This window comes from Oncorhynchus gorbuscha, linkage group LG08 (assembly GCF_021184085.1).
Source record: "Oncorhynchus gorbuscha isolate QuinsamMale2020 ecotype Even-year linkage group LG08, OgorEven_v1.0, whole genome shotgun sequence".
Classification (NCBI taxonomy): domain Eukaryota; kingdom Metazoa; phylum Chordata; class Actinopteri; order Salmoniformes; family Salmonidae; genus Oncorhynchus; species Oncorhynchus gorbuscha.
In genome coordinates, this window is record NC_060180.1 from 34,118,809 (window position 1) to 34,142,465 (window position 23,657).

At 44.9% G+C, this 23,657-nt stretch overlaps 2 protein-coding genes across 3 annotated transcripts in view; one reads left to right on the forward strand and one right to left on the reverse strand.

Annotated features, from left to right (window-relative positions):
• The window catches only part of LOC124041520 (fizzy-related protein homolog), a 34,269-nt gene extending 23,293 nt beyond the window's left edge, over positions 1 to 10,976 (reverse strand). The window contains exon 1 of the mRNA XM_046359204.1: positions 10,958 to 10,976. The gene's annotated coding sequence lies outside the window, so the exon portion shown is untranslated. The remainder of the gene's footprint in view (positions 1 to 10,957) is intronic.
• Positions 10,278 to 14,823, forward strand: LOC124041521 (splicing factor 3A subunit 2-like). Of its 2 annotated transcripts, none has more exons than XM_046359206.1 (8): positions 10,278 to 10,456; positions 11,004 to 11,290; positions 11,384 to 11,430; positions 11,520 to 11,629; positions 11,732 to 11,781; positions 13,622 to 13,762; positions 13,884 to 13,952; positions 14,062 to 14,823. In XM_046359206.1, the coding sequence occupies exons 2-8, from the start codon at positions 11,093 to 11,095 to the stop codon at positions 14,371 to 14,373; spliced, it is 927 nt and encodes a 308-aa protein (XP_046215162.1). In that variant the 5' UTR covers positions 10,278 to 10,456; positions 11,004 to 11,092; the 3' UTR covers positions 14,374 to 14,823. The 2 variants fall into 2 exon arrangements, with proteins under 2 accessions (XP_046215162.1, XP_046215163.1); XM_046359207.1 differs by lacking the exon at positions 10,278 to 10,456 and adding an exon at positions 10,634 to 10,763.
• The last annotated feature ends 8,834 nt before the right edge of the window (positions 14,824 to 23,657 follow it).

Genomic DNA, 23,657 nt, shown 5'->3' on the forward strand with positions numbered 1-23,657 from the left:
CCTCAAAGCAAAGGGTGGCTACTTTGAAGAATCTAAAATATTTTGATTTGTTTAACACCCTTTCAATTACTACATGATTCCATATGTGTCCCTTTGCAGAAAAACAGCCCCAAAGCATGCTGTTTCCACCCCCATGCTTCACATTAGGTATGGTGTTCTTTGGATGCAACTCAGCATTCTTTGTCCTCCAAACACTACGAGTTGAGTTTTTACCAAAAAGTTATATTTTGGTTTCATCTCACCATATGACATTCTCCCAATCTTCTTCTGGATCATCCAAATGCTCTCTAGCAAACTTCAGACATGTACTGGCTTAAGCAGGGGGACACGTCTGGCACTGCAGGTTTTGAGTCCCTGGCGGCGTAGTGTGTTACTGATGGTAGGCTTTGTTACTTTGGTCCCAGCTCTCTGCAGGTCATTCACTAGGTCCCCCCGTGTGGTTCTGGGATTTTTACTCACTGTTCTTGTGATCATTTTGACCCCATGGGGTGAGATCTTGCGTGGAGCCCCTGATCGAGGGAGATTATCAGTGGTCTTGTATGTCTTCCATGTCTTCCATTTCCTAATAATTGCTCCCACAGTTGATTTCTTCAAACCAAGCTGCTTACCTATTGCAGATTCAGTCTTCCCAGCCTGGTGCAGGTCTACAATATTGTTCTGGTGTCCTTTGACAGCTCTTTGGTCTTACCCATAGTGGCGTTTGTGGTGTGACTGTTTGAGGTTGTGGACAGGTTGCTTTTATACTGATAACAAGTTCAAACAGGTACCATTAATACAGGTAACGAGTGGAGGACAGATGAGCCTCTTAAAGAAGAAGTTACAGGTCTGTTAGAGACAGAAATCTTGACCAAAATACTTATTTTCCACCATAATTTGCAAATAAATTCATTAAAAATCCTACAATGTGATTTTCAGGATTTCTTTTTCTCATTTTGTCTGTCATAGTTGAAATGTACCTATGATGAAAATTACAGTCCTCTCATCTTTTTAAGTGGGAGAACTTGCACAATTGGTGGCTGACTAAAAACTTTTTTGCCCCACTGTAGCTGATACTAAAATGTTTTGTCATGGCTGGTTGCACCCCTCCCATGCAGATCGGTGGGCATCATATGCCATTTTTTGGGTTCATCTTGTGCACCTGGTGTTGTTTTAACCCCCAACCTGGCTTAGTTTCCCAAATACAAGAATGATTAGAAACAATGAGGGATTGTTCTACTCCTAAACTATCTCTAGTAAAACCCATGTCCTTGACCATGCGCCCAGATTAGCTGCAGGGAGCTAGTGTGGAGACTATAAAAACACAGCATTAGTAGAACAGAAATGTCTTACTATTTGTTAATTATTAATTGTTAACTATTAATATAAAACATCTGGTAAATATGTAATTTCTCTCACATTCCCCCATTTTCAGATTTCTCTCAATTTAAAAGAAAAATTACAAAGTTTCAAAAGACATTAAAAATATCAATATCAAGTCAGAGTACATTTTTCATACTGTTGATACTGAGCATACTCCCATTGATCAATATAACTATTTCCATCCCTATAGCACCATCTGTAGGAACACAAATTAGCATATCTTGTTGGACAAATCCAGTTATTGACTCTCGGTGTCACACCCTGATCTGTTTCACCTATCATGTGCTTGTCTCCACCCCCCCACCAGGTGTCTCCCATTTATGAATTTCTGCATGTCCTCGACCTGCCTCTTGCCTGCCCCTTGTTTTTCAATAAATATCAGAGACTCGAACCATCTGCCTCCGGTGTCTGCATCTGTGTCTCGCCCTGTGTCGTTATACTCTGTTTAAAATGCATTCTGTTTAGTGCCTAATGAACATGACCCAGGACAAGCATCATGATCCCACTATTTATAAGGCAATGCCTATGGCATCTATGTTCCATTAGCATAAACCTGCTATAGTTCCTGAGTATTTATCATGTACCATAAAAAATGTAATTTGGTAATGGGTATAGGTCAAATAGATTAAGATCAGTTTCATTCTCAGGATCAGAGTTCACCCTTTCCACTCACCAGGGCATGCTGAGAATAGTGTCAACATCTTTAGTACACAACTTCTTTACACATGTCAGCATAACAACAATCAAAACCAATTCAGATTAAATTAATTGCTTCACTCATATACAGTAGTTATTAACATACTAAAACTTACTCAAATCAAACAGTCAGTTTTAAAAACCCTTCAGTTTCCAAGTCACATTCAAAACCCAATTCACTTCTTTGGGATAGGGGACAGCATTTTCACTTTTGGATGAATAGCGTGCCAAGAGTAAACTGCCTTCTACTCAGTCCTAGATGCTAATATATGCATATTATTATTAGCATTGGATAGACAACACTCTGATGTTTCTAAAACTGTTTGAATGATGTCTGTGAGTATAACAGAACTCATATGGCAGGCAGAAACCTGAGAAAAATCCAAACAGGAAATCTGAGATTTATAGTTACCCCTATCGAATACACAGTGGGATATGGGTTATTTTTCACTTCCTAAGCCTTCCACTAGATGTCAACTGTCTTTAGAACATTGTTTCAGGCTGCTCCTGTAAAGGGGGGCCGGATGAGAGCTGTTTGACTAAGGTGTCTGCCAGCAGCCTCGTTCTCAGTCACACGCATTTCACATGAGAGGTAACTCTCGTTCCATTGCTTTTCTACAGACAATGGAATTATCCGGTTGGAACATTATTGAACATTTATGATAAAAACAACCTAAAGATTGCTTCTATACTTAGTTTGACAAGTATCTTCGACCTGTAACGGAACTTTTTTAACTTTTCGTCCCACTTTTGGATTTGTTTACCAAACGCCCTAACAAAAGAAGCTATTTGGACATAAATGGACATAAATTATGGACATTATCGAACAAAACAAGCATTTATTGTGGAACTGCGATTCCTGGGAGTGCATTCTGATGAAGATCATCAAAGGTAAGTGAATATTTATAATGCTATTTATGACTAATGTTGACTACCCAACATGGCGGATATTTCTCTGGCTGGTTTGGGCTCTGAGAACCGTTCTCAGATTATGCTTTTTCCATAAAGTTTTTTAAAATCTGACACAGCGGTTGCATTAAATTAAGGAGAAGTGTATCTAAAGTTCCATGCATAACACTTGAATTTTCACCAACATTTACAATGAGTATTTCTGTGAATTCATGTAGCTCTCTGCAATATCACTGCACGTTGTGGAACTACTGAACATAACACGCCAATGTAAAATAAGATTTTTGGATATAAATATGAACTTTACCGAACAAAACATACAGTATATATATATATATGTATATATATATATGCATATATTTTTAAAATACATTCTCCTTTATTACCTTCTAACCCTCCCCTAATTGGAGTAAACTAGTGAACAGCAACAACAGGCCTCTACTTACAGCTTATACATACTATATACATTTTATGGACACAGTCTATTTTACAATTGGTATATTTATCCTCAACCTCTATTTCTGTCACACCCTGATCTTTTTTCACATGTCTTTGTGCATGTCTCCACCCCCCGCAAGGTGTCGCCCATCTTCCCATTATCCCCTGTGTATTTATACCTGTGTTCTCTGTTTTTCTGTTGCCAGTTCATCTTGTCTTGTCAAGTCATACCAGCGTACTTTCCCGGCTTCCTTTTTCTCAAGTTATTTTTTCCCGGTTCTGACCATTATTACTGCACAGTCAAATGACTTTATGATCCGTCAGGACGGAAGGCAGTATTTTTACCTTTACAGTGTTGGGATCAAGGCTTGAGGTTATCACCCACAAGTCAATTATTGATTGTAGTGAACGATCTATATTACTCCATGTGTACGTTAATCTCCAGGGTTTTTAACTCTCCATATGTCACTTAAATCCAGAAATTCGCTAATCTGTTCACACCAATGTTTGGCCTAAGGGGTAATCTATCAGTCTCATTTTAATTAACCATATTAAAATCCCCACCAACTATAATCTGACTGGATGGATATTTTCTTAGAAGACTTAAGAATTTCCTAAATTTCCTCTAGATTAAGTTATTTGCACACATGTGGTTACCTATAGAATTTCCTGAGTTTTCCCCGCATTCCCAGCATAAGGCGCTAGTAGATTCAGGCGCAGCTGGGAACTTTATTGACCGCACCTTGGCACATAGATTAGGGATCCCTATTGTTCCTGTTGATGTTCCCTTTCCTGAACATGCCTTAGATAGTCGTCCTTTGGGTCAGGGCTAATTGGGGAGGTCACAGCGCCCATTGCTATGAGAATGCAGGGGGGTCACGAGGAGAGAATTAGTCTCTTCCTGATCGACTCTCCTGCGTTTCCTGTTGTGTTGGGCCTTCCCTGGTTGGACTCTCATGATCCTATTATTTCGTGGCAACAGAGGGCTCTCAAGGGATGGTCCTGTCAGTGTTCAGGGAGGTGTGTAGGTGTTTCCTTAGGTGCCACTACAGTGGAAAGTCCAAACCAGGTTTCCACCATGCACATTCCCCCCGAATATGCCGATTTGGCACTTGCCTTCTGTAAAAAGAAGGCGACTCAATTAACACCCCATCGACAGGGGGATTGTGCGATAGATCTCTTGGTAGAAGCTGCACTTCCCAGGAGTCACGTGTATCCTCTGTCACAGGAGGAGACGGTGGCTATGGAGACATATGTCACAGAATCTCTGGGACAGGGATACATTCAGCCTTCCATCTCACCTGTCTCCTCGAAGTTTCTTTTTTGTGAAGAAGAAGGATGGAGGTTTGCGCCCATGAATTTATTATCGAGGTTTAAATAAGATCACGGTAAAATACAGTTTATCGCTACTGCTCATAGCCAGTATGACTGAGTCATTACACGGGGCGAGCTTCTTCACAAAATTGGACCTCAGGAGCGCTTACAACCTGGTGCGTATCCGGGCGGGAGATGAGTGGAAGACTGCATTTAGCACCACTTCTGGGCATTATGAGTACCTTGTCATGCCGTACGGGTTAATGAATGATCCATCAGTCTTCCAATCCTTTGTAGATGAGATTTTCAGGGACCTGCACGGGCAGGGTGTAGTGGTGTATATAGATGACATTCTAATATACTCCGCTACACGCGCCGAGCATGTGTCCCTGGTACGCAGGGTGCTTGATCGACTGTTGGAACATGACCTGTACATCAAGGCTGAGAAATCTCCTTCCTAGGGTACCGCTTTTGAGCGTCAGGGGAAGAGATGGAGATTGACCGCATTTCAGTTGCGGTTTTTAGGGTCTGCCAACTACTACCAGAGATTTATCCGGGGTTTTGGTCAGGTAGCGGCTCCCATTACCTCACTGTTGAAGGGGGGACCAGTGCGACTGCAGTGATCAGCTGGGGCGGACAGGGCTTTTGGTCACCTGAAGGCTCTGTTTACCTCGGCTCCCGTGCTGGCTCATCCTGATCCCTCCTTAGCGTTCATAGTTGAGGTGGACACGTCCGAGGCAGGGATAGGGGCTGTGCTGTCTCAGCACTCCGCTACGCCACTAAAGCTCCGCCCCTGTGCATTGTTTTCGAAGAAGCTCAGCCCAGCGGAGCGAAACTATGACGTGGGGGACCGGGAGTTGTTGGCTGTTGTCAAGGCTCTGAAAGCATGGAGACATTGGCTGGGAGGGGCTAGACACCCTTTTCTCATTTGGACTGACCACCGCATTCTGGAGTACATTCGAGCAGCGAGGAGACTGAACCCTTGCCAGGCAAGGTGGGCCATGTTTTTCACCCGTTTTGTTTTCACCCTTTCCTACAAACCAGGTTCCCAGGTCGTTAACATTTACATTACATTTAAGTCATTTAGCAGACGCTCTTATCCAGAGCGACTTACAAATTGGTGCGTTCACCTTATGACATCGAGTGGAGCAGCCACTTTACAATAGTGCATCTAAATCTTATAAGGGGGGGGTGAGAAGGATTACTTATCCTATCCTAGGTATTCCTTAAAGAGGTGGGGTTTCAGGTGTCTCCGGAAGGTGGTGATTGACTCCGCTGTCCTGGCGTCGTGAGGGAGTTTGTTCCACCATTGGGGGGCCAGAGCAGCGAACAGTTTTGACTGGGCTGAGCGGGAGCTGTACTTCCTCAGTGGTAGGGAGGCGAGCAGGCCAGAGGTGGATGAACGCAGTGCCCTTGTTTGGGTGTAGGGCCTGATCAGAGCCTGGAGGTACTGAGGTGCCGTTCCCCTCACAGCTCCGTAGGCAAGCACCATGGTCTTGTAGCGGATGCGAGCTTCAACTGGAAGCCAGTGGAGAGAGCGGAGGAGCGGGGTGACGTGAGAGAACTTGGGAAGGTTGAACACCAGACGGGCTGCGGCGTTCTGGATGAGTTGTAGGGGTTTAATGGCACAGGCAGGGAGCCCAGCCAACAGCGCGTTGCAGTAATCCAGACGGGAGATGACAAGTGCCTGGATTAGGACCTGCGCCGCTTCCTGTGTGAGGCAGGGTCGTACTCTGCGGATGTTGTAGAGCATGAACCTACAGGAACGGGCCACCGCCTTGATGTTGGTTGAGAACGACAGGGTGTTGTCCAGGATCACGCCAAGGTTCTTAGCGCTCTGGGAGGAGGACACAATGGAGTTGTCAACCGTGATGGCGAGATCATGGAACGGGCAGTCCTTCCCCGGGAGGAAGAGCAGCTCCGTCTTGCCGAGGTTCAGCTTGAGGTGGTGATCCGTCATCCACACTGATATGTCTGCCAGACATGCAGAGATGCGATTCGCCACCTGGTCATCAGAAGGGGGAAAGGAGAAGATTAATTGTGTGTCGTCTGCATAGCAATGATAGGAGAGACCATGTGAGGTTATGACAGAGCCAAGTGACTTGGTGTATAGCGAGAATAGGAGAGGGCCTAGAACAGAGCCCTGGGGGACACCAGGGGTGAGAGCGCGTGGTGAGGATTCTTGCCACGCCACCTGGTAGGAGCGACCTGTCAGGTAGGACGCAATCCAAGCGTGGGCCGCGCCGGAGATGCCCAACTCGGAGAGGGTGGAGAGGAGGATCTGATGGTTCACAGTATCGAAGGCAGCCGATAGGTCTAGAAGGATGAGAGCAGAGGAGAGAGAGTTAGCTTTAGCAGTACGGAGCGCCTCCGTGATACAGAGAAGAGCAGTCTCAGTTGAATGACTAGTCTTGAAACCTGACTGATTTGGATCAAGAAGGTCATTCTGAGAGAGATAGCGGGAGAGCTGGCCAAGGACGGCACTTTCAAGAGTTTCGGAGAGAAAAGAAAGAAGGGATACTGGTCTGTAGTTGTTGACATCGGAGGGATCGAGTGTAGGTTTTTTCAGAAGGGGTGCAACTCTCGCTCTCTTGAAGACGGAAGGGACGTAGCCAGCGGTCAGGGATGAGATGATGAGCGAGGTGAGGTAAGGGAGAAGGTCTCCGGAAATGGTCTGGAGAAGAGAGGAGGGGATAGGGTCAAGCGGGCAGGTTGTTGGGCGGCCGGCCGTCACAAGACGCGAGATTTCATCTGGAGAGAGAGGGGAGAAAGAGGTCAGAGCACACGGTAGGGCAGTGTGAGCAGAACCAGCGGTGTCGTTTGACTTAGCAAACGAGGATCGGATGTCGTCGACCTTCTTTTCAAAATGGTTGACGAAGTCATCTGCAGAGACTGAGGAGGGGGTAGGGGGAGGAGGATTCAGGAGGGAGGAGAAGGTGGCAAAGAGCTTCCTAGGGTTAGAGGCAGATGCTTGGAATTTAGAGTGGTAGAAAGTGGCTTTAGCAGCAGAGACAGCGGAGGAAAATGTAGAGAGGAGGGAGTGAAAGGATGCCAGGTCCGCAGGGAGGCGAGTTTTCCTCCATTTCCGCTCGGCTGCCCGGAGCCCTGTTCTGTGAGCTCGCAATGAGTCGTCGAGCCACGGAGCGGGAGGGGAGGACCGAGCCGACCTGGAGGATAGGGGACATAGAGAGTCAAAGGATGCAGAAAGGGAGGAGAGGAGGGTTGAGGAGGCAGAATCAGGAGATAGGTTGGAGAAGGTTTGAGCAGAGGGAAGAGATGATAGGATGGAAGAGGAGAGAGTAGCGGGGGAGAGCGAAGGTTGGGACGGCGCGATACCATCCGAGTAGGGGCAGTGTGGGAAGTGTTGGATGAGAGCGAGAGGGAAAAGGATGCAAGGTGGTGGTCGGAGACATGGAGGGGAGTTGCAATGAGGTTAGTGGAAGAACAGCATCTAGTAAAGATGAGGTCGAGCGTATTGCCTGCCTTGTGAGTAGGGGGGGAAGGTGAGAGGGTGAGGTCAAAAGAGGAGAGGAGTGGAAAGAAGGAGGCAGAGAGGAATGAGTCAAATGTAGACGTGGGGAGGTTAAAGTCGCCCAGAACTGTGAGAGGTGAGCCGTCCTCAGGAAAGGAGCTTATCAAGGCATCAAGCTCATTGATGAACTCTCCGAGGGAACCTGGAGGGCGATAAATGATAAGGATGTTAAGCTTGAAAAGGCTGGTAACTGTGACAGCATGGAATTCAAAGGAGGCGATAGACAGATGGGTGAGGGGAGAAAGAGAGAATGACCACTTGGGAGAGATGAGGATCCCGGTGCCACCGCCCCGCTGACCAGAAGCTCTCGGGGTGTGCGAGAACACGTGGGCGGACGAAGAGAGAGCAGTGGGAGTAGCAGTGTTATCTGTGGTGATCCATGTTTCCGTCAGTGCCAAGAAGTCGAGGGACTGGAGGGAGGCATAGGCTGAGATGAACTCTGCCTTGTTGGCCGCAGATCGGCAGTTCCAGAGGCTACCAGAGACCTGGAACTCCACGTGGGTTGTGCGCGCTGGGACCACCAGATTAGGGTGGCCGCGGCCACGCGGTGTGGAGCGTTTGTATGGTCTGTGCAGAGAGGAGAGAACAGGGATAGACAGACACATAGTTGACAGGCTACAGAAGAGGCTACGCTAATGCAAAGGAGATTGGAATGACAAGTGGACTACACGTCTCGAATGTTCAGAAAGTTAAGCTTACGTAGCAAGAATCTTATTGACTAAAATGATTAAAATGATACAGTACTGCTGAAGTAGGCTAGCTGGCAGTGGCTGCGTTGTTGACTTTGTAGGCTAGCTGGCAGTGGCTGCGTTGTTGACACTACACTAATCAAGTCGTTCCGTTGAGTGTAATAGTTTCTACAGTGCTGCTATTCGGGGGCTAGCTGGCTAGCTAGCAGTGTTGATTACGTTACGTTAAAAGAACGACAATAGCTGGCTAGCTAACCTAGAAAATCGCTCTAGACTACACAATTATCTTTGATACAAAGACGGCTATGTAGCTAGCTATGTAGCTAGCTACGATCAAACAAATCAAACCGTTGTACTGTAATGAAATGAAATGAAAATGTGATACTACCTGTGGAGCGAAGCGGAATGTGACCGGGTTGTTGAGTTCTATTCGGAAGACGTTGGCTAGCTGTTGGCTAGCTAGCAGTGTCTCCTACGTTAAGGACGACAAATAGCTGGCTAGCTAACCTCGGTAAATTAAGATAATCACTCTAACACTACACACTCTAAACTACACAATTATCTTGGATACGAAGACAGCAGAGACAGCTATGTAGCTAGCTAACACTACACTAATCAAGTCGTTCAGTTGAGTGTAATAGTTTCTACAGTGCTGCTATTCGGTGGACGTTTGCTAGCTGGCTAGCTGCTGGGCAAATAGCAGTGAAGACTACGTTAGGACGACGAAATGCGATAATTACGCAATTATCTTTGATACAAAGACGGCTATGTAGCTAGCTAAGAAGAAATTGCTAAGATTAGACAAATCAAACCGTTTTATAATTGTTAATTTTCTTGATGACTTTTGTTTGTTATGGGAGAATGTGCTGCTCGGTTTCCTTTATCACAATAAAGATAAAGGAAAACAATTTTACCTCATAAATCTAATTTTGCTAATGCCAAATTTCACATTCATAAATGTAAATTCACTAATAAAAAATCACTCTTCCGTGTATTCTATAAGGAATTTGAGCAGTACATTAGGACCATTCTACATGATTCTAATAAGAAAGCTGTTAAAACAATCAATATGTGTGTTTCTTTTAAAGTCTTTGTATAATCTGTAATTTGTTGTACCCCCTAGCATATGTTATTATTGTCTATTTATGTACTTATTGTATGTATACAGACTTTTTCTACATGGGTAATAAAACAAATATATATATATATGTTTTTTTAAAGGCAGTTAACCCACTGTTCCTGTTAACTGTTAACTGACTTGCCTAGTTAAATAAATAAATACAAAATACGCAGTTGAACATTGTAGGCTATACATTATAGACAAACGGACGTCTTGCATTTTAGAGGCTTAACTTCAAATATTCACGTTTCTGCTGAACTATCTCGTAAAATATATAAAAAATACATTGTTTGAACTATGTGTTTTGTGTAGTTTTGTCAATAAAGTTATACACATGTACGAAACGGAAGTTTGCCTATGCGCATTAGTGTTTACGTTGTGAACGGCGTGGAGGAATTGGTGAGTTTAAAAACGAGTAATTCTGTGGTAAATGAGATATTAAAGATATTCAATTAACTTGATTAGATGCACCTACATTTACCACAGCAACAGATATGAAAAGAAGTCCCGTTTTGTTCGTCAAAGTCGTAGCTGCTTTGCCGGTTACCTCAACAAAGCTAACACAAGCTAATATTAGCATAGCTAGCTAATCCACCCTCTGCACCAAAACCCAGTGTATAAGATAGATATACTATAGCCTATAGTAGTTGTCTTATAATAGTGTAATTACATGCATTGTTGGGCCTCTTGCTTTTGGTGTAGAAATGTATGTAACAAACTACGTTTGAATAGTAGCTTTAGTTAGTTGGCTAGTTGCACCCTAATGGCTAGCTAGGTGCCATGGTCTGCGAATGTTACTAGTTAGCTAAGCTGAACAAATGTTATTTAATTTGGTACAATTTCAAGTCTTCATTTCATTTTCCAAAGATGCTCCCCAAATGCACAAGTGAAAAAACGTACCTTTTTAAATGATGTTAAACTTTTTTCCCCCAATATGTTTCTCCAGAGTGAAGACGTCTACCTTGAGTATTTGACCAGTTGTCCAGGAGGTGGAGTTGAGTGTTTTGACTGTGAGTGAATCCATTGCCCTGCAAAATGGATTTCCAACACAGAGCTGGGGGCAAGACTGGGAGTGGTGGGGTTGCGTCCTCCTCGGAGAGCAACCGGGACCGGCGAGAGCGGCTCCGCCAGCTGGCCCTGGAGACCATTGACATCAACAAGGACCCCTATTTCATGAAGAACCATCTGGGCTCTTATGAGTGTAAACTGTGTCTGACACTCCACAACAATGAGGTAAGGAAGTGCTCATTTTAACATAACTCTTTATATGATGATCAATTGTCATTGGAATTACAGATTTTAACAATTGTTGTTTTCTCTTTACAGGGCAGCTACCTGGCCCATACACAGGGAAAGAAGCATCAAACAAATTTGTAAGTACATATGGATTACTACTACTTTTGTGTCATTTTAGCACTGTGTATATTTGGTTGTGCTCACTTCTCTATTTTGTTGAATGCAGAGCGAGAAGAGCAGCCAAAGAAGCAAAAGAAGCTCCCGCACAACCAGCCCCCGAAAAGGTGAAGGTTGAGGTCAAGAAATTTGTGAAAATTGGTCGACCGGGGTACAAAGGTAGGTTAATGTGTTTTGTTAGTCATCATCAGGCTCTCAAAGGATTTGATGACTCTAGAACAATCTAATGTAATGTATTGATATTATTTACCTTCTCAACAGTAACAAAACAGAGAGATCCAGAGAGCGGGCAACAGTCTTTACTTTTCCAGGTGAGTCTGAATCAGAGTATGTGAGCGGAGCTGGCGAGGAGTGGAGAGTGCCCAATTTGACTGGAGAGTGGAGCGAGATTCCCAAAGGCTGGAGCGTTGGCATTCTCGCTTGCCCCAATTTCGCTCCAGTAGCGCTCACATCACAAGCTCAGGGCATGCCTGCCCCAGCATGCATTTGTAGTCTACTTGTGTGCTGCAAATAGCCCCTTGCTAATGTCATGGAGTTTGTTAAATATTTTCATAAAGAAACTGATTAAACACACAGGTGCTAAATCAAGGTGACTTACAAAGACGAGGTCCAAGAGGGAGTGCAGTGATGTAGTGTCCACAACTAAAGAATCATTGTGGAATCTAAAAGACATTTATCCCAAAAGCCTGAAGCCACAGACTGGTCAAACTCGTGTTTCTAAAAAGTAACTCAATTTTTTTTTTAAACATTTTAATTTCACCTTTATTTAACCAGGTAGGCCAGTTGAGAACAAGTTCTCATTTACAACTGGGACCTGGCCAAGATAAAGCAAAGCAGTGCAACAAAAACAACACAGAGTTACACATGGGATAAACAATCGTACAGTCAATAACACAATAAAAAAATATGTATACAGTGTGTGCAAATTAAGTAAGGAGGTAAGGCAATAAATAGGCCAATAGTGGTGAATTAATTTCAATTTAGCAATTTACACTGGAGTGATATGTGCAGGTAGAAATACTGGTCTGCAAAAGAGCAGAAAAACAAAACAAAAACAAATATAGGGATGAAGTAGGTAGTTGGTTGGATGGGCTATTTACAGATGGGCTGTGTACAGCTGCAGAGATCGGTAAGCTGCTCTGACAGCTGACGCTTAAAGTTAGTGAGGGAGATATGTCTCCAACTTAAGTGATTTTTGCAATTCGTTCCAGTCATTGGCAGCAGAGAACTGGAAGGAAAGGCGGCCAAAGGAAGTGTTGACTTTGGGGATGACCAGTGAAATATACACGGGGTGGGTGTTGCTATGGTGACCAGTGAGCTGAGATAAGGCGGTTCTTTACCTAGCAAAGACTTATAGATGACCTGGAGCCGGTGGGTTTGGCGACAAATATGTAGCGAGGACCAGCCAGCAAGAGAATACAGGTTTCAGTGGTGGGTAGTATATGGGGCTTTGGTGACAAAACGGATGGCACTGTGATAGACTGCATTCAATTAGTTAAGTGTATTGGAAGCTATTTTGTAAATGACATCGCCGAAGTCAAGGATCGGTAGGATAGTCAGTTTTACAAGGGTATGTTTGGCAGCATGAGTGAGGGAGGCTTTGTTTTCAAAATAGGAAGCCAGTTTTAGATTTAACTTTGGATTGGAGATGCTTAATGTGAGTCTGGAAGGAGAGTTTACAGTCTAGCCAGACATCTAGGTATTTATAGTTGTCCACATTCTAAGTCAGAACCATGCAGAGTAGTGATGCTGGTCGGGTGAGGTCAGCAATCGGTTAAAAAGCATGCATTTCGTGTTACTAGCATTTAAGAGGAGTTGGAGGCCATGGAAGGAGTGTTGTATGATGTTGAAGCTCATTTGGAGGTTTTTTAACAGTGTCCAAAGAAGGGTCCGTGGCCTCCAACAGAATGGTGTCGTTTGAATGAATTCTAAAAATGATTTCAAAGGCACTGTTTAATTTGTATTTCATTCTAAGTATGTCACAGCCTAGATGCACAATTTAGAGACTATATCATGATTTAATACAATAAAATGTTGTATGGCCTAGCCCAAACCATTATTCCTCCTCCACCTCCTCCACCAAACGTTACTGTTGGCACTTTGGGCTGCATGTTCTGAGACACTGGCTACTTTCTCTTCCTCCCCTATCAGATTGATTACCCAGAGATAGCAGAGGGCATAGGACCCAGGCATCGCTTCATGTCTGCATACGAGCAGCGCATCGAGCCCCCAGACCGTCGTTGGCAGTACCTTCTACTGGCTGCAGAGCCCTACGAGACGATCGCCTTCAAGGTGTGTGCGTGTCTTTATTTGGACCTAAGAAAATCCCCAATCACTCTCATTTGTCTTTGCTTCGTTCAGTTTTCCTATGAATGACAACTCATACCTTTTGGTATCTTCTATATTTATGCAGGTGCCAAGCAGAGAGATTGATAAAGGCGAGAGTCGCTTCTGGACCCACTGGAACAAAGATACAAAACAGGTAAAGTACATTTGGTGTTGACAGTCCCATGGTTGGTCTTATCTGACTTGGTTTTTGGAGTATATTTAGGTATTAATGGAATCCAACTAAATGTACCTTCCCTCTCCAGTTCTTCCTGCAGTTCCACTTCAAGATGGAGAAAGCCCTCGCCCCACCCAGCGGACCCGTACCCCCCATAGGTATAAAGCGCCCACCTCCCCTGATGAGTGGGATGGGGCCTCGACCCCCGAGTGAGCCCATGCCCCCTCCACTACCAGGGGGGATGAATATGCCCCCTTTACCCCCTGGCGCCCCCGGCCCTCCCCAGATGCACCAACACCATCAAATGCAGCACAGTGGCCCCGGAATGGGTATGCCACCCCTGATGAGACCCCCACTCCCCTCTGACAGCCATGAAGGTATGCCCCATCAAAACAACTGATCTTCAACCAGCACATCAACCCTTCTGTTAGATTGTTTGCCTATCATTTGGTTACTATAACAGTGCCCCATTTTAGGACTATGTCAAGTGTACTGTTTCATTGTGTGATGTACTTTTTCTAAACTCTGAAAGAAACTTTGTATACCTACATATATTCTACAGATGCAAAATGGGCCATATTCAATAGGTTTTGTACACAGTTGCCAAGGCATTGTATTTATCATGCTCGTCTAATATCCACACTATCATACCATTTTTAGAATGAGGCAATATAATGTGCAAGCTTTAAGTGTTATGCTAGTGTGGCTATAGGAAGATATCCATTGTTTTAGGTACTTTGTGATGGCACCAATATTAATAGGATCCTGCTGTATTGTAAAGGTTGAGTCCTGTGAATGAAACAACATATTTTAAGGTTCTTTTTTTTATAATAAAACATGTGGAAAAGTGTATCATGATCTTTCTCTGTGTGCTTGGCTGAACATAAAATGTGTTTAGAGGCAAAGATATGATACATAACAGGGAAAGCTTTATTGACAATTAGGGTAGCAAAAAAAGGATTTCAGATTAATGCATTTTTTATTTTTTTTGTAACAGTTGCCCAGCAGTTATAGGCAATCTGAAACATTCCCATAGTCCCTACAAAGAGTCCCCAATAAAGCAATTCAATTTGCTTTATTGGCATGATGTAACAATGTGCATATTGCCAAAGCTTACTCTGGAGATTTACAACATTAACAATTAAAATAATACTGTCAATGGAATAACAGTAACAACAATCAAGGGTCCAAATAACAATACATTGAAAAATGACAAGCATAGAGGACATGTTGGTTTACAATAGCACCCAGACAATTACTCAAATGAGACGTCTTGCTCAACTTTATAATACAAACAAACATTTTCAAAACGGCATCACTGAACAATATTCTAAGCAACAAAGACATGGCAGACTGGGAAATCAGTCATGCTTCTCTTCTGACTGGCACTTGCAATGGCTGCCAAAGAGCCAGCAGCAATTATAGTTGGAACATTCATTTGTGCAGAGAACCCATAATGTGTTCACAATGATGCCCATCCACGTTACCTTATTTTACTATTATGTAGAACTACTGTTGTATTCCTTTACTTAATTCTTCATCAGACTGCATGCCATTTTCCCTTCTATGATTTGCTTTCATTTCTTAACCTTTTGTATCATGGGTTTAACTTCCTCCTCCATTTTCCACCACTTATTTTTCCTCCCCTCTCAGCTTGACCTGTTTTCCCTTTTTCTTCAACTTAGTTTCTTCTTCCCTCTCTCTCTTAGCCCTCTTTTCCTCCCCTTCTCTGCCTTTGGAAAGTATTCTCTCTGGTGTTCCCCTGCTTCTCAGGCCCTTCAGGGACCTCTCTCTGACCCCCTTCTTCAATTGACCTTGTTTGGTTTCCCCGTCATCATCTTCGTCATTAAAGTCAGGTAACCACCAGAACAACACCTCATACAACGAGGTCTCAGGCTGCAGGAAACAGGAAATGGTCATTACTACGTTATATAAAAATGCAACATTTTCCAAGATTTTACTGAGTTACAGTTCATATAAGGAAATCAGTCAATTTAAATAAATACATTAGGCCCTAATCTATGGATTACACTTGACTGGGAATACAGATTTAAATCTGTTGGTCACAGATACCTTTAAAAAAAGGTAGGGGCGTGGATCAGAAAACCAGTCCGTATCTGTTGTGACCACCGCATAGAGTTGATCAGGCTGTTGATTGTGGCCTGTGGAATGTTGTCCCACTCCTCTTCAATGGCTCTTCAAAGCTGTTGATTATTGGCGGGAACTAGAACACGCTGGTCAATCCAGCCTGCCCATACCATAACCCCACCGCCACCATGGCACACTCTGTTCACAATGTTCACGTCAGCAAAATGCTCGCCTACAAAACGCTCGCCATCTGCCCGGTACAGTTGAAACTTGGATTAATCCAGCATGCCAGTGGCCATCAAAGGTGAGCATTTGGTGAGCATTTGCCCACTGAAGTCAGTTACAATGCCAAACTGCAGTCAGGTCAAGACCCTGGTAAGGACGACGAGCACACAGATGAGCTTCCTTGAGACTGTTTCTGACAGTTTGTGAAGAAATTTTTCGGTTGCGCAAACCCACAGTTTCATCAGCTGTCCAGGTGGCTGGTCTCAGACGATCCCGCAGGTGCAGAAGCCCGGATGTGGAGGTCCTGGGCTGGCGTGGTTACACGTGGTCTGCGGTTGTGAGGCAAGGTAGACGTACTGCCAAATTCTCCTGTCAGGTGGATAGATTATCTTGGCAAAGGAGAAAGGCTCACTAACAGGGATGTAAACACATTTGTGCACAAAGTTTTAGAGAAATAAGCTTTTTGTGCATATAGAACATTTCTAGGATCTTTTACTTCAACTCATGAAACATGGGACAAACACGTTACATGTTGCATTTATTTTTGTGTTCCGTATAGTATATAGTTTGTTTGCAAACTTCAGCATACAAGCACTCATCGACGAGACACAGAGGTCTCAGCCCTCAATGCATTCAGGGCAGAGGAGACTGGTGAGAGGAGACATATGAGTGCGGGCACATTGTAATGGCTGGAATCAATAAATAGAACCGAGTCAAACATGGTTACTCTATGTTTGATACCTTTCCGTTTATTTAATTACAGCCATTACATTGAGCCCCTCCTCCTATAGCTCCGTCCACCAGCCTCCTCTGATTCAGGGGTATAATAAAAAAATGTTTTTGAGGAATTTAGAGGTCACATACACATTATTTCACTGAATGTCACTGAATGTGTATGCATTAACTGAATGTGTATACTACCTAATAAATGTTCACATATACTCATACCTACTAAATATTATAGAAGTATGATTCCATACACACCCGGTGTCACCTAAATGTCCTTGAGAAGCCAGCCATTTGATTGGATGCTCCAGCTAACCGCCAGTGCAGCAGTGGCTGATTTGCAAAGTGCAAATGAAAACCAGCACACACTGCAGCCCTTAGGAGTGGCACTTTGCAGCAAATCTCCTGTAATTCATACCATGTTGGGAATGAGGATTCTGAGCCCGGAGAGACAGGTGAGTATTTTGTTTCTGTGCCACTACCTCCTGTGGTTGGACTTTGTGTCTTAATGCAGAGTGCCTCACAGTCAGCACATCAGCATACTCCTTTTCCTCCACAGGCCGTCGACCTTTAATGGTTTCTATAGGATGACGGTGCGCTCACATTATGGATGGCAAACTACAACAAAAATGTGTGTCTGTATGTGTCATTGTCACTGACTGGTTTGAGTTAAAGTTTACCCCCCTAAATTAATATTAATTGTGCTTTAACAACTCAACATAATTGTATACAGTAAGTGTAGTGGACTGTGGTCCACACTAGTGTACATGCCATGTAGTTTCTGAAAGCCGGAGCTGAGCAGCAGGATTGTGATTGCTATGAGCAGACAGCGGTTAAGTGTGACCCCTTCCCAGGTTGTCTCTATCTGGCTCAGGTTCTGGGGGGGATATAGCCTTACGCAGAGACACTGACGAATGCAGAGACAGAGGGAAAGACACGGATTATAACAGCATAAATCACAGTGTCGTAAAGTAAAGTGCGTAAAGTACTTTGAAGTACTGCTTAAGTAGTTTTTTGGAGTATTTCTACTTTACTATTTATATATACAGTACCAGTCAAAGATTTGGACACACCTACTCATTCAAGGGTTTTAATTTATTTTTAGTATTTTCTACATTGTAAACTATGAAATAGCACATATGGAATCATGTAGTAACCAAAAAAAGTGTTAATATGTCAACCAACTTCATGAGGTAGTCACCTGGAATGCATTTTAATTAACACGTTTTTTTTGTGGAATTTCTTTCCTTAATGCGTTTGAGCCAATCAGTTGCGTTGTGACAAGGAAGGGTAGGTATACGGAAGATTTGGTAAAAGACCAAGTCCATATTATGGCAAGAACAGCTCAAATAAGCATAGAGAAACAAACGTCTATCATTACTTTAAGACATGACGGTCAGTTAATCCGGAAAATGTCAAGAATTGAAACTGGCTCTCATGAGGACCGCCACAGGAAAGGAAGACCCAGAGTTACCTCTGGTGCAGAGGATAAGTTCATTAGAGTTAACTGCACCTCAGATTGCAGCCCAAATACATGCTTCACAGAGTTCAAGTACCATACACATCTCAACATCAGCTGTTTAGAGGAGACTGCGTGCATCAGGCCTTCATGGTCAAAATGCTGCAAAGAAACCACTACTAAAAGATGTGCATGGGCCAAGAAACACAAGTAATAGACATTAGACCAGTGGAAATCTGTACTTTTTTTGGTTCCAACCGCCATGTCTTTGTGACGCACAGTAGGTGCAAACAGATGATCTCTGCATGTGTGGTTCCCACCGTGAAGCATGGAGGAGGAGGTATGATGGTGTGGGGGTGCTTTGCTGGTGACCCTGTCTGGGATTTATTTAGAATTCAAGGAACACTTATCTAGCATGGTTACCACAGCATTCTACAGTGATTTGGTTTGCGCTTAGTCCCATTTGGTTTGCGCTTAGTGGGACTATCATCTGTTTTTGAACAGGACAATGACCCAACACACCTCCAGGCTGTGTAAGGACTATTTGACCAAGATGGAGCGCTGCATCAGATGACCTGGCCTCCACAATCACCCAACATCAACCCAATTGAGATGGTTTGGGATGAGTTGGACCGCAGCGCGAAAGGAAAGCAGCCATCTAGTGCTCAGCATATGTGGGAACTCCTTCAAGACTTTTGGAAAAGCATTCCTCACAAAGCTGGTTGAAAGAATGCCAAGAGTGTGCAAAGCTATCATCAAGGCAACGGGTGGCTACTTTGAAGAATCTAAAATCAAAAATATATTTTGATTTGTTCATCACTTTTTTGGTTACTCCATTATTCTATTGTTGTTATTTCATAGTTTTGATGTCTTCACTATTATTCTACAATGTATAAAATAGTAAAAAATTAAGAATGAGTAGGTGTGCCCAAACCTTTGACTGGTACTACTATATATATTTCACCCCTTTTTTAATCCCAAATTTCATGACATCCAATTGGTAGTTACAGTCTTGTCCCATCGCTGCAACTCCCGTACGGGCTTGGCAGAGGCGAAGATCGAGAGCCATGCGTCCTCTGAAACATGACCCTTCCAAGCCACACTGCTTCTTGACACAATTCTCGCTTAATCAGGAAGCCAGTCACACCAATGTGTCTGAGGAAAAACCGTACAACTGCCAACCATGTCAGCGTTCATGCGCCCGGCCTGCCACAGGTGTTGCTAGATCGCGATGGCCAAACCCTCCCCTAACCTGGACGACGCTGGGCCAATTGTGCGCTGCCTCATGCGTCTCTCGATCGCGGCCGGCTGCGACACAGACCTGGATTGAACCCGGGTCTGAAGTGACGCCTCAAGAACTGCTATGCAGTGCCTAAGATCGCAGCACCACTCAGGAGGCCGACTAATATTTACATGATTTACTTTTACTTCACTACATTCCTAAAGAAAATAATGTACTTTTTACTCCCTACATTTACCTTGACACCCAAAAGTACTCATTACATTTTAAATGCTAAGCACGATAGGAAAATTGTCCAATTCACGAACATATCATCCCTACTGCCTCTGATCTGGAGGAATCACTAAACACAAATGCATTGTTTCTAAAGTGTTGGAGTGTGCCCCTGTCTATCCATACATTTAAAAAACAAGAAAATGGTGCTGTCTGCTTTGCTTAATATAAGGAATTTTAAATTATTTATACCTTAGGTACTTTGATTCCAGGAACACAGAATGAGATGTTACTATCCTTTGTGCAAGCACTTCCAAGAGTTCATGAACAGTGAGCCTGGTGAAATTTGAGGAGCGCATCGCCAGTAATGTACCTTTGGTTCCTAGGGTGTTTCGGCCTTTCATACTATACACCCTCCCCAAAGGCGACCAGCGACAGGGTGATCAATCCTACGCTTGCGTCCCATTCCCAATTAGTCATAGGAGTTGCCTTGTTGTTGATAGCCAACATCCCATGGGACTATGCATGGCAGGGGCGTCCTCCTCCCTGAGTCAAGCATTGTTGACCGCATACCTCCTGGCCCTCTCACTTCGGGGCCCAGCTGGGGTCTTTCCTCTTCATCCAGAGCCACTGACTGCTGCCTTCTGCCGCCTCCGATACAGCTTTGATTGCCGAACGCTGGCTCTGGCCCTTAATTCCCAGGTCTCTAAGCAGTCTGGTTGTAGATGTTGCCACAAAACCTCTGCAGCCCACCTCCACTGGTCGGACTTCTGTGTTCCAGCCATGATGCGGTGCTTCGACAGCTAGATCAGCATAGAGCAGATGTTTTCGGCCATAAGCCTCATCTACTGAGTCCTCCCAGGGTACTGTGAGCTCAATGATGAAGACCTTCTTGAGCAAACGGGACCAGAGCACCATGTCAGGTCTTAGGGTGGTGGTTGCGATCTCCAGAGGAAACACAAGTTTCCGGCCAATGTCAGCTAGCATTTTCCAGTCTCGGGCCAAGCGCAGCTGGTCTCGCTCTAATGGTGTAGAGCCGCTCTTCAGTGGTTTAGCTCCTTCGCGGACAAAGGTCGTCCGTAAGGGGTGTGATGCTGCTGGGGGTGGTAGGGAGTTGGTGGCAGCTCGCTTGTCCTCCAGGGTGGACGCAAGGTTTTTAAGGACTTGGTTGTGACGCCAAGTGTAGCGTCCTTGGGTGAGGCTTGTTTTACACGCTGTGAGAATGTGCCTCAGGTTGGCTGGCATGGAACAAAGGGCACAGTCCGGATCTTCACCATACTATTGGTGAAGATTAACTGGTGTTGGAAGGATGTCATATGTTGCTCTGATGGAAAAGCTCAACCGCCTCGCTTCCATGGCCCACAGATCCTTCCAGCTGATCTTCCTCTTCTCCACACTGTCCTATCGAGGCCACTGTCCCTGTTTGGCAAGAGAGACTGCCTTGGCCCACCTTGCAGCCTCCTCCTGATGGCGTACTTCCTGCACTACCATCTTCCGCCGCTCTGGTGCAGTGGCTTTACTACAAGCAGCACGGCTAGTTAGCCCAAGGCCTCCTCTCCCTTGCTGAACATGACCCACAATGTCAGCATGTCTGAGGGCTGCTGTTGCCTCCTGGACTGCTTTTTTTGTTGTTTTTGCGCCCAGTTGCCAAGGTCGGCGCGTTGTGGCTCACCACTGGATCTCGAGATTCATTCAGTGTCATCTGGGGCCTGGTTTTTGCACAGTTGAATTCCTCTGTTAGACTGGTGAGGGGCAGCTTGAGGACAACATCTCCATAGAGGCCTATGGTGGTAAGGCATCGTGGAACTCAGAGCCACTTCTTTAAGTAGCCTGTGACTCCTCTTTCAATCTTCTCCACTGTTGAGATTGGAACCTCATACACTGCTAGGGGCCACAACACCCGGGGTAGGAGACCAAATTGCAGACACCAGGCCTTTAACTTTCCGGGTAGCTGGGTGTTGTCGATGGACTGTAGGCTACTACTGATATCTTTACGCAGCTGTTGCACCTGGTCTTTGTCCTTCAGGCTTGCATCATACTACCTTCCAAGGCTTTTTACCGGCTGCTCAGACACTGTTGGGATTTGGTCATCTCGGATGAAGAACTTCAGGTAAGTGAGTACTCCCTTCACAATCGAGATGCTGCGTGACTTGGATGGTTTAATCTTCATACGGGCCCAGCTGATGTTCTCCTCGAGTTTTCTGAGCAGTCTCCTGGTGCATGGGACAGTGGTGGTCAATGTTATAATATCGTCCATGTAGGCTCTGAGTGGAGGGAGGCGGAAACCAGAGTCGACTCGCTGTCCACCAGCAACCCATTTTGAGGATCTGATGATAACCTCCATTGCCATTATGAATGCCAACGGATAAATGGTACATCAGGGTTGTGATGGTGTCCGGTATGTGGAAAAATCTGAAGGCAGACCACAGGAGTTCATGGGGCACATTGGCCATTTTGATCTGGTGCCAGATCATGCTGGAATGTTCCAAGCAGCCAGAGAACCCTGATATTCCTGCCTTCTGTATAGATGTATCGATGTATGCATTCCTTTGCAAGTACTTGGCCATCATCTGGGCAATGAAGATTTTACCCTCGACATTCAGTAAGGAGATTGGGCAGAATTGGCTGATGTTCACTGCATCCTTCTCCTTAGGGCAGGCGGGGTATATTTAGAACCAAATACTTTTAGACTTTTACTCAAGTAGTATTTTACTGCACAACTTTCACTTTTACTTGAGTAACTTTCTATAAAGGTATCTTTACTTTTACTTTTGACCAGGTGGCGAATCGCATCTCTGCATGTCTGGCAGATATATCAGTGTGGATGACGGATCACCACCTCAAGCTGAACCTCGGCAAGACGGAGCTGCTCTTCCTCCCGGGGAAGGACTGCCCGTTCCATGATCTCGCCATCACGGTTGACAACTCCATTGTGTCCTCCTCCCAGAGCGCTAAGAATGTTTGCTCAAGAAGGTCTTCATCATTGAGCTCACAGTACCCTGGGAGGACTCAGTAGATGAGGCTTATGGCCGAAAACATCTGCTCTATGCTGATCTAGCTGTCGAAGCACCGCATCATGGCTGGAACACAGAAGTCCGACCAGTGGAGGTGGGCTGCAGAGGTTTTGTGGCAACATCTACAACCAGACTGCTTAGAGACCTGGGAATTAAGGGCCAGAGCCAGCGTTCGGCAATCAAAGCTGTATCGGAGGCGGCAGAAGGCAGCAGTCAGTGGCTCTGGATGAAGAGGAAAGACCCCAGCTGGGCCCCGAAGTGAGAGGGCCAGGAGGTATGCGGTCAACAATGCTTGACTCAGGGAGGAGGACGCCCCTGCCATGCATAGTCCCATGGGATGTTGGCTATCAACAACAAGGCAACTCCTATGACTAATTTCTGTAGCTCAGTTGGTAGAGCATGGCGCTTGTAACGCCAGGTTAGTGGGTTCGATCCCCGGGACCACCCATACGTAGAATGTATGCACACATGACTGTAAGTCGCTTTGGATAAAAGCGTCTGCTAAATGGCATATATTATTATATTATTATCCTGGACAACACCCTGTCGTTCTCAACCAACATCAAGGCGGTGGCCCGTTCCTGTAGGTTCATGCTCTACAACATCCGCAGAGTACGACCCTGCCTCACACAGGAAGCGGCGCAGGTCCTAATCCAGGCACTTGTCATCTCCCGTCTGGACTACTGCAACTCGCTGTTGGCTGGGCTCCCTGCCTGTGC